Here is a 15,025-nt window from a genome sequence, read left to right as displayed (position 1 = left end):
AATTTGTGGATGATTATACAAAAAATTTATGCCAGATTGAATTTTGCTTCTAGAAAACTTTTAGATTCGGCCGCGGGAGGCACTTTTATGGAAATCACTTTAGGAGATGCTACTAAACTCCTAGATAATATTATGGTTAATTATTCTCAATGGCATACTGAAAGATCTTCTAATAAAAAAGTGCATGCGATAGAAGAAATTAATGTGTTGAGTGGAAAGATGGATGAACTTATGAAATTATTTGCTCCTAAGAGTGTTTCTTCTTATCCTAATGATATGCCTTTCTCTACTTTGATTGAGAATAACAATGAATCTATGGAGGTGAATTTTGTTGTTAGGAATAATTTTGGTAACAACGCTTATAGAGGGAATTTTAATCCTAGGCCATATCCTAGTAATCCTTCTAATAATTATGGTAATTCCTACAACAACTCTTATGGAAATTATAATAAGATGCCCTCTGAATTTGAGAATAGTGTTAAAGAGTTTATGAATTCACAAAAGAATCTTAATGCTTTGCTTGAGGAGAAATTGCTTAAAGTTGATGATTTGGCTAGAAACGTTGATAGAATTTCTCTTGAGGTTGATTCTTTAAAGCTTAGATCTATTCCTCCTAAGCATGATATCAATGAGTCTCTCAAAGCCATGAGAATTTCCATTGATGAGTGCAAGGAAAGAACCGCTAGGATGCATGCCTCCAAAGATGCCTTTATTAAAGCGTGTTCTTCCAATACCTATGAAAATCAAGATGAAGATCTAAAAGTTATTGATGTGTCCCCTATTAAATCTTTATTTTGCAATATGAATCTTGATGAAACTGAATATGATCTTCCTTTACCTAGAAGGCGTTCTAAAAATTCGGAGTATTTAGATCTTAATGATGAAATTGATGAAAGTGGGATTGAAAGAAATAAAAATCTAGATGTTGTTAAACCCACTATATTGGATTTCAAGGAATTTAATTATGAAAGTTGCTCTTTAATTGATTGTATTTCCTTGTTGCAATCCGTGCTAAATTCTCCACATGCTTATAGTCAAAATAAAGCCTTCACCGAACATATTGTTGATGCCTTGATGCAATCTTATGAAGAAAAACTTGAGTTGAAAGTTTATATCCCTAGAAAACTCTATGATGAGTGGGAACCAACTATTAAAATTAAAATTAAAGATCATGAGTTTTATGCTTTGTGTGATTTGGGTGCTAGTGTCTCTACTATTCCCAAGACTTTGTGTGATTTGCTAGATTTCCGTAATTTTGATGATTGCTCTCTAAACTTGCATCTTGCGGATTCCACTATTAAGAAACCTATGGGAAGGATTAATGATGTTCTTATTGTTGCAAATAGGAATTATGTGCCCGTAGATTTCATTGTTCTTGATATAGATTGCAATCCTTCTTGCCCTATTATTCTTGGTAGACCTTTCCTTAGAACGGTTGGTGCGATTATTGATATGAAGAAAGGGAATATTAGATTTCAATTTCCATTAAAAATGGCATGGAACACTTTCCTGGAAAGAAAATAAAATTACCATATGAAACTATCATGAGAGCCACTTATGGATTGCCTACCAAAGATGGCAATACCTAGATCTATCCTCGCTTTTATGCCTAGCTAGGGGCGTTAAACGATAGTGCTTGTTGGGAAGCAACCCAATTTTATTTTTACTCCTTGCTTCTTGCTCCTGTTTAGTAATAAATAAATTATTTAGCCTCTGTTTTGGTTGTGTTTTTTGTGTTTAATTAGTGTTTGTTCCAAGTAGAACCGTTGGGAAGACTTGGGGAAAGTCTTGTTGAACTTGCTGTAAAAAAAACAGAAACTTTAGCGCTCACGAGAACTGCTGTCATTTTTATTTGAAGAGTGATATTTAGTTAGTTCTTTTTGCAGATGATTAATAGATAAATTCCTCACGTCCATAAATTTATTTTAGAATTTTTGGGGTTCCGGATCTTGCGCTAGATACAGATTACTACAGACTGTTCTGTTTTTGACAGATTCTGTTTTTCGTGTGTTGTTTACTTATTTTGATGAATCTATGGCTAGTAAAATAGTTTATAATCCATATAGAAGTTGGAATACAGTAGGTTTAACACCAATATAAATAAAGAATGAGTTCATTACAGTACCTTGAAGTGGCCTTTTGTTTTCTTTCGCTAACGGAGCTCACGAATTTTCTATTTTGAGTTTTGTGTTGTGAAGTTTTCAAGTTTTGGGTGAATTCTTTTGATGGATCATGGAACAAGGGGTGGCAAGAGCCTAAGCTTGGGGATGCCCATGGCACCCCAAAGATAATCCAAGGACACCAAAAAGTCAAAGCTTGGGGATGCCCCGGAAGGCATCCCCTCTTTCGTCCACTTCCATCGGTAATTTACTTGGAGCTATATTTTTATTCACCAACATGATATGTGTTTTGCTTGGAGCGTCTTGTATTATTTGTGTCTTTGTGTCTTAGTATGCCACAATCATCCTTGATGTACACACCTTTTGAGAGAGCCATACATGAATTAAATTTTGATAGAATACTCTATGTGCTTCACTTATATCTTTTGAGCTAAGTAGTTTTGCTCTATGTGCTTCACTTATATCTTTTGAGCTAGATAATTTTGCTCTATGTGCTTCACTTATATCTTTTGAGCGTTATAATTTTGCTCTATATGCTTCACTTAGATCTTTTAGAGCACGGTGGTGGATTTTTTTTAAAGAAACTATTGATCTCTCATGCTTCACTTAAATTATTTTGAGAGTCTCTTAATAGCATGGTAATTTGCTTAATAATAATATGCTTGGTATTCAAGATTTGTGAAACTTTCTTTTGAGTGTGTTGAATACTAAGAAAAGATTGAAGCATGATAATTGTTTTGAGATATGGAGGTGATAATATTAAAGTCATGCTAGTTGAGTAGTTGTGAATTTAAAGAATACTTGTGTTAAAGTTTGTGATCCCCGTAGCATGCACGTATGGTGAACCGTTATGTAACGAAGTCGGAGCATGATTTGTTTATTGATTGTCTTCCTTATGAGTGGCGGTCGGGGACGAGCGATGGTCTTTTCCTACCAATCTATCCCCCTAGGAGCATGAGCGTAATACTTTGCTTTGATAACTTCTAGATTTTTGCAATAAGTATATGAGTTCTTTATGAATAATGTTGAGTCCATGGATTATACGCACTCTCACCCTTCCACCTTTGCTAGCCTCTCTAATACCGTGCACCTTTCGCCGATATCATACACCTACCATATACCTTCCTCAAAACAGCCACCATACCTACCTATTATGGCATTTCCATAGCCATTCTGAGATATATTGCCATGCAACTTTCCACCATCTAGTTCATCATGACATATTCATCATTGTCATATTGCTTAGCATGATCATGTAGTTGACATAAGTATTTGTGGCAAAACCACCGTTCATAATTTCTTCATACCTGTCACTCTTGATTCTACATTGGGACATTGCACACGTCCCGTCAGAACTTCTGTGTGGTTACCATGATGCTCAAACTAGTTGGGGCAGGAGATATTTGTCACTTTAGACCGATCACGGTGACCAGTATCCCCCGTTCCTCCAACAGATCCTCTCTAAGGTGTGTGTGATGCGTTTTCCCCCTGTGGTTGAATGCCTTACACACCCTTACAGTTTGTGTTTCTTCAGGGGAGCCATATTCACAATGGGATTTTGACACTTCATGAAATTGGTCATGAGGTTATGGTTTAGTGACAAAAGGGTGTGTTCTTTAAACTAGATTTCCAGAAGGCTTACAATTGCCTAGATTGTTCCTTTCTTCACCAAGTCCATGAGTGGAGGGGGTTGTTCGATGATCATTTGTGTTATTGGATCTTGTAGATAGTCATTAGTGGTAGCACCGCCATCAATGTTTTAGTGGAAAGGTGAGCCCAAATTGTAGGTCTTGGCATGGGTTGAGGCAGGGAGATCCTATTTCGTCTCCTCTTTAACCTTTTGGTTGGCGCCCTGGTGGCCATCCTGAATAAAGCTATGATGGTCGGCCGCATCTCGGGTGTGGTTTGACATATTCTCTCTGGAGGTGGTGTGCTCATCTCCAGTATGTGGATGATACCATGATCATGGGGGAGGGGTCAAAACAATATACCATCAATCTCAAGTTCCTTGTCCTTTGCTTTGAGACCATGTTGATGAGGCCTTAAGATCAACTTCGATAAGAGCAAGATTATGATCATGTGGTATTCACCCGTGGATGAACAACGGATTACGAACAACCTTATTTGTAGGTTGTCGTCCTTCCTCGTGGCATAAATGTGGATTATGTTGTTTGATTATAAGATCCTGGTCCGTTGCTCCTGATCCGGGAATTTGACCCGCTTTATGCAGTGCTTTGTGTCCAAGACAGAGCCCTGACGTGGGAGATTCACTTCCAAAGGGAGCAAATCCATGTTTATCGAATCTTGTCACTGTAGTCTCCCGTGTATATTATGGGGATGTATACTTGCCGAAAGGGGTGCATAGCTCCTTTGATAGGGATGTATCGTGATTCTTCTGGCAAACGACCAATGTGCGCCAAAAATAGCATATGGTGAAGTGGCTGAAATCTGCTTGCGTAATGACCTAGGGGGTCTAGGTATTCTCGCATCCCACCGCATGAACGTGGCCCTTATGCTGAGATGGGTGTCATGGACTTATGGTTGCAACTTATTAAAGTGAAATACCTGAAGAGTCGCCCTTTTCTCACTTACGATCACATGAAGAGTTCCTAGATCTGGAAGCCCCTCTACTCGATAAAACATGAGTTTCTCTATGGGCTCAACGTCTCCATAAGCAATGGAGAAAGGGTCCTCTTCTGGCCGGAGCCGTCCGTGGCTTGGTAGGTTTTCGCTTCGCGCCGAGTCCCTTGATCTTTTTGTGATATGCATGAACCTGATGCTTTTTTTGTTACCTCGACCGCCTATAATGGGAGTTGGAACTTCTTCGTTCCGACAAACCTTTTCCGCCGAGGAGACTGTATCTTGGGCGTGTGGCCCTCCCGCGGTGCTGCCGGGCACTTCCGACATTATTTCCTAACACTTGGCCCTGCCAAGGTTTTTTCTTGTTGGTTCGGCTTATCGTGTCTGGCTTTGAAGTTTTGTCTGTGAGGCTCTAGGTCTGAGTGGCAAGATCGAACCCAGTTGTCTTCCTGTAAACTCAGGCCAACCATGCCGGAAGGAGGACACGCCTCTTCTTGTTAGTGCCCGCGATAATGACTTGAACCCTTCGTACAAAGCGTAACAAGATGGTCATCGAACGGGTCTTTTTTACGACGTGCCAACGACCCTATGTTCAAATTCCATGCCTTCTTGCAGCACTAACACCCGTTTTCTAAGCCCATGAGACTGAGATCGGCTAGACGACACGACGGATTCTCTGATTGTGGCGGAATGCCAACTTTCTTCGCCTCCTAGCCATTGATTCATCGGCTTCATAGAGCCTTGTATCGGCTTTCCCCCTCTGCATTTTTTTTTGCATGTGTGTTGGTGCCTCAATAGATTCATTATTTTCTTTCATGCGTGAACTTGTTATATGGACGTGATGATTTGCTTGATTATAATATAATATAAAGCGAGACGAAAACCTGTTTCGCAAAAAATGTGACACATGCACACACACTTCACGTAATTACCCTTTTCTAAAACCGGAAATGAATTTATAGGTCGATCAAGTCACGTTCAGGCGGCCATTAACCACGACCACAATAAAATCCGGCGGCCGCCGCGGCGCCTCCGACGAGCAAGAAAAGAAAAGAAAAGAAAAGCCCGGCCGCCGCGTCGCCAGCGGCCACCAGGCAGGAGCCACAGCCAGCCCCGCTTGTCTCCTTCCTCCTCCCCGCGCCACTCCCCCTCCCCCCAGAGACACGGGAGGCCCGACACCGCAGTCACTGCCCCGCCCCCGCCCGCCCCCGCGCCGCGGTGAAAGGAAAATATCTCGCCCGGCCCCGCGGTAACAAATCCTCCTCCGGCGGCGGCGGTAGATCTCCCTCCTTCCTCCGCCTCCTCCCCTTCTCCCTTTTCGCGAAACCCCCGATTTATTCCCCACGAGCCCGCAGCGACACCAAATCCGCCTCTTCCTCCCCCCGTCCCCCGCTCCTTATCCCGCCGCCGCAATCCTCCGGCCGACTGACCCCCGCCGCCGCCCCGCGAGCCCCGCGGAGCGCTGTCAAGGTTGCTTTTTTCCTCTTCTTTCGTCCGGGGAACAGGTCTGCGGCCGGCCATGGCGGCGGAGGAGGCGAGCAGCAGCGGCGGCGCGGGCGGCGAGGAGGGGTCCGGCGGGTGGACGCGGGAGCAGGAGAAGGCGTTCGAGAACGCGCTGGCCACGGTGGATGAGGAGGAGGGGGAGGCCATGTGGGACAAGATAGCCGACGCCGTCGAGGGCAAGACGCCCGAGGAGGTCCGGCGGCACTACGAGCTGCTCGTGGAGGACGTGGACGGCATCGAGGCCGGCCGCGTGCCGCTGCTCGTCTACGCCGGCGACGGCGAGGAGGGGGGCTCCGGCGGCGGGGCTGGGGGCAGCGGCGGGGGCGGGGGCGGGGGCGGGAAGAAGAGCGGCGGAGGAGGGGGCGGCCACGGGGAGAAGGGCTCGTCCAAGTCCGCCGAGCAGGAGCGCCGCAAGGGGATCGCCTGGACCGAGGACGAGCACAGGTTCGCTCCTGCCTCCTGCCTTCCTTCGTTTTCCTTCCGTTGACCGAATAATTGAGTTGCTTGCTGCTCTGGATTGAGGATTAATTCGTGTGATTGATTGATTGATTGCTGAATTGACTGTTTTGTTAGAGAATCTGATCCGTGTAATGGTCCTATGATATTAGGGAGCATACTGGAAATCTGATGCTTGCATAGTTTACCTGCTCTCAGTGTACTGGTCTGTGAATGGAATCAGTGGAGCTTCTTACCTGCTCTCATTCTACTGGGGTGTGAGTACGTCAGTAGAGCGCCTTGTGCGTATTTGGAAATTAGGGCTATGCTCTGCAAGCAACTTTAGTGTCTGCACAGCGAAGCGAGCACATTTTGCGCTCATTGTCTCACCTTAAATCCATCCATTGAGCGATTTTGAGCGGTACTGCTTAGATGTTTGATCGATTGGTGGGTTGTGTTGGGTAGGAGCTAAAACATCGCTGCTGGTATTTGATTGGCGATTCTGCTGACCCACTTAATTGTCGTAATGTGTTGCGTATTTTAGAAATTTGCTCTTTAAATGTGCTGCTGCTGCTTTCCATTTGCGAGAGGACGCGTGTAAGTTTGACGGTTTGTCGTAGTTTATCCTGCTGGCTCCTGTAAATCTGCTCCTCTGCTCCCCCGCCTCTCTTATCGAAAGCCCCCAATTTATTACCCTAAACCTGCATCAATTCCAGCCCCCCTCCCCCCTCTCCTCCCATATCTATCCGCCGCAGTCCTGAGGAAGCTCTGACCCCCTATTGCTGCCCACCGAATCCTGTAGAGATATCTACTTTGGATATTTGCTCTTTAAATGTGCTGAATATATTTTGGAAATCTGCTCTTTAAATGTGCTGCTGCCGCCGCCGCTGCTTTCCATTTGAGAATGGATGCATGTAGGTTTGAAGTTTTTGTCATAGTTTGTCCTGCTGGCACCCGTAAAGCTGCCCTCGGCTCCCCTGCCCTCTCTCTCTCTTATCGAAACACACCAATTTATTAGCCTAAATCTGCAGCAATTCCAGGCCCACTTCCCCCTCTCCTTCACCCATATCTCACCGCCGCAATCCTGCAGAACCTCTGACCCCTATTGCTGCCTGGCGAATCCTGTAGAGCTATCTAGTTTTTTCTCTCTTTTCTTCTTCGGGGCCGGGGAACATGTCGGCCATGGTGACCGAGGGGGGGTTCGGGTTCGGGTCAGGAGGGTGGATGTGGGAGCAGGACATGGTGTTTGAGAATGCACTGCTGTTGGTGGATCTGCAGGAGGGGGAGGCCGTGTGGAACAACATGGCCGGCGTCGTTGAGGTGAAAAAGGGGTCCGGATCCGGGTCCGGGCCCGGAGGGTGGACGTGGGAGCAGAACAAGGCGTTTGAGAATGCGCTGGTGTTGGTGGATCTCGGGGAGGGTGAGGCAGTGTGGAACAAGATAGCCGATGCTGTTGGGGGGAAGACAGCCGAGGAGATCAAGCGGCACTATGAGCTGTTGGTGGCGGATGTGGACGCCATCGAGGCAGGCCGGGTGCCGCTGCCTGTGTACACTGACGGCGGGAGTCCTGAGGAGGGAGGCTCCGGCGGGAAGAAGGGCCGCGGCAGGGTAGGAGGAGGACGGGGAGGGCATGGGCAGAAGGTGTCATCCAAGTCTGTCAAGCGGGAGGGCCGGAAGGGGATCCTCTGGACCGAGGATGAGCACAGGTTCGTGCCTCCAGCCTTTGTTTTATTGTCTGCGGAGGAGCGAGCACATGTTTGCTCCACTTTTTTTTTACTTTAGATCTGTTCATCGAATAATTTTGAGTTATACTTAGAAGTTTGATTGATTGGGTCGCCTAGGAGCTAAAATGTCACTACTATTTGACTGGCGATTCTGCTGATCCACTCGTGTAGTTGTCGTAATGCCCTGAGTGTTTTGAAAATTTGCTCTTAAGATGTCCTCCTCCTGCTGCTTTCTATTGGAGACTGGGCGCGTGTAGGTTTGTCGATTTGTCGTATTTTGTAGATTAGTTCACGTCTTGCGTGGTTGTTCGTAGATTCAGGGCCTCTATTGCATGATTGTTTTCAGCTGGAGTTTATGTAACGGAGCTGTTGTTGTTTTGTTAGTTTGGCAGTATCTATAACTATTGTATTTGGAATGCAATCTGTTTATGATTATGCAATCCTTGAGTAGTGAACTGCTTCCGAACATTGGTTAAATGCGTGGCTGTTGGAGTTGCATCCTTGAGCTGTACATTGTGTATGTTCTGACATTTTGTTGGACTTACAACTTTAGTTTGTCACATGTTACCTTGTGCATGAAAAATCTTTACTCAGATGTCAGAAACTTAGAACTGTGGTTACTCATGGAAAAAGGGTTTTTCAAATGTGTTCTAGGCACTAAACAGATTTAATTGTTTAAGTGAAGGAACCCTTTGGACTATTTCTTCACACATTTATTTTCATTGTCTGGGTTGACTGATTTTAGTACATTTTCTCATGCTAGTTTGCTATCCTAAATATACTAAAATGTTAGAAATTGAACTTATTGTGGCAAGTAAAACTCAACTTCCATTTAGTTGAGTCAATATATTTCAGATATGGAACCTTGTACAGTACTCCCTCTGTCCCATAATGTAAGATGTTTTTTGACACTTGTGTAGTGTCAAAAAACGTCTTACATTATGGGATGGAGGGAGTACATTTCTTTCCTTCTAAATGTGAATTCAAGTACATCATCAAGCATTTCACATTTTCTGTGGCACTACGTAATGGTGTACTTCTTTTAGAAGTTCTGCTCCTTGCTTCTATAAATTCTGCGTATGGTTTCTCATCAGTTGGTGTATACATATATAGCACCTTTTGGGCAAATGAATTATTCAGTGCTCTGTGTTCAAAGCTTTCAACCCTGAAAGCACATGTTCGTTTGGGCATGTGCTATATGTACCATTAGAAGTAGTCCACATATTTCTGTCATTTGTCGTTCTTGTGAAATTCCAAAGTAGATGATCAGTGGTTGTGATCATTTCAGTGGCTGAATAGGTAATGTTATTCATAATTAACTCGAGAAGCTAATTTCAGTACTGACTGCATTTAAATATTTAAGGAGAAGTGCGCGTTTGCAAACTGATGGATACTGCCTCCTCCAGGGTTATCTTTACCTGTCACTGATCTATGCTATGACCTGATTCCAAACCTGCAGGTTGTTCCTTCTTGGACTTGAAAAGTATGGCAAAGGTGACTGGAGGAGCATCTCAAGGAACTTCGTCATCTCAAGGACGCCCACTCAGGTCGCCAGTCATGCGCAGAAGTACTTCATCCGCCTCAACTCGATGAACAGGGAGAGGCGGCGATCAAGCATACACGACATCACCAGCGTGAACGGAGAGGCATCAGCCGCTCAGGGCCCAATCACAGGCACAAATGGGCAGGCCGCAGTCCCCGGCAAGTCCCCCAAGCAATCTCCGCACCAGCCAGGGAACCTGCCCCCAGGCGTGGACGCCTTCGGCACCACGATCGGGCAGCCGGTTGGTGGCCCCCTCGTGTCCGCCGTCGGCACCCCGGTCACGCTCCCTGTCGCCGCTCCGCCTCACATGGGGTACGCCATGCACGCCCCGGTCCCAGGGACCGTGGTGCCCCGCGCTCCGATGTACCCGATGCCGCCCCCGCCGTCCCGGTGATGGCCCCGCGCTGCAAAATAGACGTTGTTAAGCGATGCTGCTGGGCTTCCTGACAGACCAACTCAGAACCTTCTCCATGTTGCCCGTCCTTGCAGTGAAATCCTCTGTTATTGTCTGAATAAAGGAATAATGATAAACTGTTGTACATTACAGATGGTGTTGTGGGCGTTGCGGATTATATGTAATCGTGTCGCGTTTCGTCGTCGTGGTCGTTTGTTCGATGTTCGCCTTCGGGTTGGATGAATTGGTACTGGGTGTGTTTCTGTAAGTGATCTGTGTGATGCAGGCACAGGGGAAGAGATACTTAGCAGTGTTACTTTTTTTTATGAGAGTTCTTAGCAGTGTCACTTAGCAATGTATGAATTGGTTATTATAGAGATTATCGCGTCTGCGTCTGTACTATGTTAAAAAAAAACTCTGTTGTATCTGCGTAACAGGGGATCAACAAAGATTTGTCCAGGAACATTATCTCGATCGTTCTCATTTCGAACTCTTTGCGGGCAAAATTTCAAATTTCACGGTTGGTTCGATCGACGCGTCACCGCAGCTGTACTGATTTAATATGCACGACGATAAAGTGGAAACGGACATCTCTGGGCTTAGCGACGAAGCTTCCATCCATCTACTGATAAGCTCTATCTTTGGCAGCCTTTGCGCAATTAATCACTAGAGATTGAACGCCAAAGCTTGACCCGGCACCAAAGGAGAGAACAAAAGAGGGAGCGTGTATGGCCTCATGGAGCGTTTCCACTGCGGTGGGTGGGGCTACTGCTGGAGGAGGCGCTGTGGGGACCACACCTCACGCGTCTGGCGCGCGGCGGGGGCCACACCTCACGCGGCCGGCACGCGGCGGGGGCCACATGTCATGAGGGGCGGCGGGCGGCGGTGGACAGGTGTCATGGGACCTGGGCTGCGAGGACACTTGTCACGCCGGCCGAGTCATGGGCTTATCATGAGTGGGGTCCGCGGCGCAACAAACGAGGTGACTTTTAAATAGCATGCATTGATAGTTTTATTTTATGGGATACGTGCACATATGTCCCTATGGAAAATAAGTATATGAATATGACTCCCTATAAAACCATATGCTTATGAGTCCCAATAAAATAAGTATATTAAGATGGAACCACTGGTACAACATAGGGGGCAGTTGGGAAGATATACCATTTGGGGTAGAAACTCCCTTATTTCCTTTTAAGTAGATGGTAATTTTTTTGAATAGAGATGCCACGAATATAGAATTCGTCATTCGACTGACATATTCACGCCGCACGCTAGTGAAAACACATGTTGGCACTCCAATTATCATCTTGATGAGGGTGGCGACAGTACCTCTCGCGCACAGTTTATACGACGCCAATGCATATGAAGTTGACTCTATGGATGCCCGTGAGTCCATCGCGCTTTCACCATAAAAATAATAATAAGAAAACCTCGCAAGCTTTACACCAAAGACAATGGCGCACAATGGTGGAGTGAGGGAGGGGACTGACAATCCCCCCCCCCCCCTCTTTTTTCAAAATGTCCGCACACTATCTAATACTAACTCTTCGGGGTCTAGAAATGATCAGTGATGTTCCCTACAAACATCACTATTTGAGACAAACTTACCATCAACTAAACCTTTGAGATAAAAAAACATCCAAAATTATGAAGTGGGAGGGTATTATATCCTCGGATAGAAATGTCATCACAATCTTATTCGGCGGCCGATACATGACATATTCATGTGACACATTATCGGATTATAGCAAGCAAGGGCGAAGAGAAGCCCTAGGCACATCGGGTCATGGCTTGGGGTGTGATGCCGCGCGTAGGCTTTCGAAAGAGCCATTCAACACCCTATAGTTACAATATGGTGAAGCCGGTCCAGGACCTGGCCCAATCCTACCTCCACCCCTGATAACAAGGGCCGCATGTCGCGCCAATTATCACGCTAGGGGGTACCGAAAAATTCTTTCCTAACATTCCCGACTACGAATAATTAAAGCTCACAATCATAGTTCGATAGTTGGCGGCCCAGGCCGCGACGGCCTCACGGGCTTTCGGAAGCATTGTTCAATGCTCTGTAGCTACAATATAGTGAAGCTAGTCTGGGCCCCGGCCCAATCCTACCTCCGCCCCAGATAGCAAGGGCCAATTATCAAGCTAGGGGGTGCCGACAATTTCTTTCTTAACTTTCTGACCTACAAATTAAAGCTCACAATCAGAGTACGATAACTGGCGGCCCTGGGCCAAGGCATCAAGTAGGCTTTCAGCAGCATAGTTCAATACCCAATAGCTACAACATAGTGAAGCCGGTCTGAGCCTTGGCCCAATCAAACCTCCACCTCTGATAACAAGGGCCACATGTAACGCCAATTATCACGCTACGGGGTACCGAAAATTTCTTCCCTTACATTTGAGCCTACGAATTAAAGTTCACAATTAGAGTTCGATAGCTAGCGGCCCGGAGCATGACAACCTTATAGGCTATTGGAAGCACTGGTCAATGCCTTGTAGCTACAATATAGTGAAGCCGGTCCGGAACCTGGCCCAAATCCTACATCCACCTCTGATAGCAAGGGCCACATGTCACACCAATTATCATGCTAGGGGGTACCGAAAGTTTCTTTCCTAACATTCCAGCCTACGAACTAAAGCTCACAATCAGAGTTCGATAGTCGGCGGCCCGGGGCGCGACGGCCTCACGGGCTTTCGGAAGCACTGTTCAATGCCCTGCAGTACAGTATAGTGAAGCTGGTCCGGGGCCTGGCCCAATCCTACCTCCGCCCCTGATAGCAAGGGTCAATTATCACGCTAGGGGGTACAGACAATTTCTTTCTTAACATTCCGACCCGTTAAATCTCACAATCATAGGCCGATAGCTGGCGGCCCGGGGCGCGATGGTTGCACATATAGGCTTACAGAAGCACTGTCCAATGCCATGTAGTTATAGTATAGTGAAGCCGGTCCGGCCTGGCCCAGTCCTACTCCCACCCTTGATAGCAAGGGCCACATGGTATGCCAATTACTCTGCCAGGGGTACCCACAATTTCGTTTCTAATATTCCGGCCTACAAATCAAAGCTCACAATCAAAGTTCGATAGTTGGTGCCCAGTGGGCGCACGACTACCTTCACGAGTGTGCATAGATCCATCCTTACCGCCGAATCGAATGGCGTGATCTCTTTCATTATAAAACATATAATTTTGAAAAATCACGCAGTCACTACATCATCAACAAAGTGGCGGTGCAATGGTGGGGAGAGGGAAGAGGGATCAGTGAGAGGCCGCAACCCTTGTCCCTCTGCATTGGCAGCACAATACCCAATACATAACTATTTAGATTTTAGAAAAAGATCAACAATGTTAGCAATAACATTATTGGTTCACAAGAGCTTTCAAGATAAAACCCCTGCCTACTTTTTGAAGCACTTTGAAATTCCCTCGTATAGAGACGGTTACCAGAATCAGATTTGACGACCGAAACACGACATATTCATGTGACACCTTAGGAGTCATAGAAAGGCCCACATTTCACGCCAATTATCACGTTCAAGGGGTAGCAACAATTTCTTTCCTAACATTCAGGGCTACGAATCAAAGCGCACAATCCGGGTTCACCAGTTGGCGCCAGTGAGGGTGTGGCTACCCATCAAATTGAATTCAATCAAACCGAATCGAATCAGATCTTATAGATTGGAAAGAATTTTTTGTCGTAAAAATGTATAACTACAAAATCGCACAATCACCCCATCATCAAAACTACGGCGGTACAATGGCGAGGAGAGGGGGAAGGATTAGGCAAGAGCCAACACCCCCCTATTCCTTAGGTGCGCAATACCTAGTACTGTAACTCTTTAGATTTAGAGAAAGATCCGATAATCTTCGCGCGCTTCGCCTTCCTTCAACGGTGGCCGCACGATGCCTGGCAATTCATTACTCTTTAGATTTAGAGAAAGATCCGATAATCTTCGCGCACTTTGCCTTCCTTCAACGGTGGCCACATGATACCTGGTCCTCCGTAACTCTTTAGATTTAGAGAAAGATCCAATAAACTTTGCGCGCTTCGCCTTCCTTCAACGGTGGCCGCACGATGCCTGGCAATTCATTACTCTTTAGATTTAGAGAAAGATCCGATAATCTTCGCGCACTTTGCCTTCCTTCAACGGTGGCCGCACGATACCTGGTCCTCCGTAACTCTTTAGATTTAGAGAAAGATCCGATAAACTTTGCGCGCTTCGCTTTCCTTCAAGGGTGGCCGTACGATACGTGGCAATTCGTAACTCTTTAGATTTAGAGAACGATCCGATAAACTTCGCACGCTTCGCTTTCCTTCAACGGTGGCCGTACGATACGTGACAATTCGTAACTCTTTAGATTTAGAGAACGATCCGATAAACTTCGCGCACTTCGCCTTCCTTCAACAGTGGCCGTACGATACCCGGCAATTCGTAACTCTTTAGATTTAGAGAGCGATCCGATAAACTTCGCGCGCTTCGCCTTCCTTCAACGGTGGCCGTGCGATACCCGGCAATTCGTAACTCTTTAGATTTAGAGAAAGACCCGATAAACTTCGCGCGCTTCGCCTTCCTTCAACGGTGGGCGCATGATACCTAGCAATCCATAACCCTTTAAATTTAGAGAACTATCCGATAATCTTCACGTGCTTCGGTTTCTCCTACTCATGTTATTGCTTCAGAAGACCTTGGTTTTCACCATTTCAGTAGGTTTGAATTGCCCAC

At 46.0% G+C, this 15,025-nt stretch overlaps 1 protein-coding gene across 2 annotated transcripts; it reads left to right on the top strand.

The window, feature by feature from the left end:
* The first annotated feature begins 5,786 nt into the window (after positions 1-5,786).
* LOC125540465 (transcription factor SRM1) lies at positions 5,787-10,625 on the top strand. Of its 2 annotated transcripts, none has more exons than XM_048704084.2 (2): positions 5,787-6,647; positions 9,822-10,625. In XM_048704084.2, the coding sequence occupies exons 1-2, from the start codon at positions 6,220-6,222 to the stop codon at positions 10,297-10,299; spliced, it is 906 nt and encodes a 301-aa protein (XP_048560041.1). In that variant the 5' UTR covers positions 5,787-6,219; the 3' UTR covers positions 10,300-10,625. The 2 variants fall into 2 exon arrangements, with proteins under 2 accessions (XP_048560041.1, XP_087401538.1); XM_087545412.1 differs by lacking the exon at positions 5,787-6,647 and adding an exon at positions 6,709-8,344.
* The last annotated feature ends 4,400 nt before the right edge of the window (positions 10,626-15,025 follow it).

This window comes from Triticum urartu, chromosome 2A (genome assembly GCF_056163025.1).
Source record: "Triticum urartu cultivar PI428250 chromosome 2A, HENAU_Tu73, whole genome shotgun sequence".
Classification (NCBI taxonomy): domain Eukaryota; kingdom Viridiplantae; phylum Streptophyta; class Magnoliopsida; order Poales; family Poaceae; genus Triticum; species Triticum urartu.
The sequence above is the reverse complement of the archived record's forward strand: the minus strand, read 5'-3'. Positions and strand labels throughout refer to the sequence as shown.

Coding starts and splice junctions, on each gene's coding strand:
- LOC125540465 (XM_087545412.1), top strand. CDS start 7,812: ATGTCGGCCATGGTGACCGAGGGGGGGTTCGGGTTCGGGTCAGGAGGG. Junction 8,345..9,821: donor TGGACCGAGGATGAGCACAG/GTTCGTGCCTCC, acceptor CCAAACCTGCAG/GTTGTTCCTTCTTGGACTTG.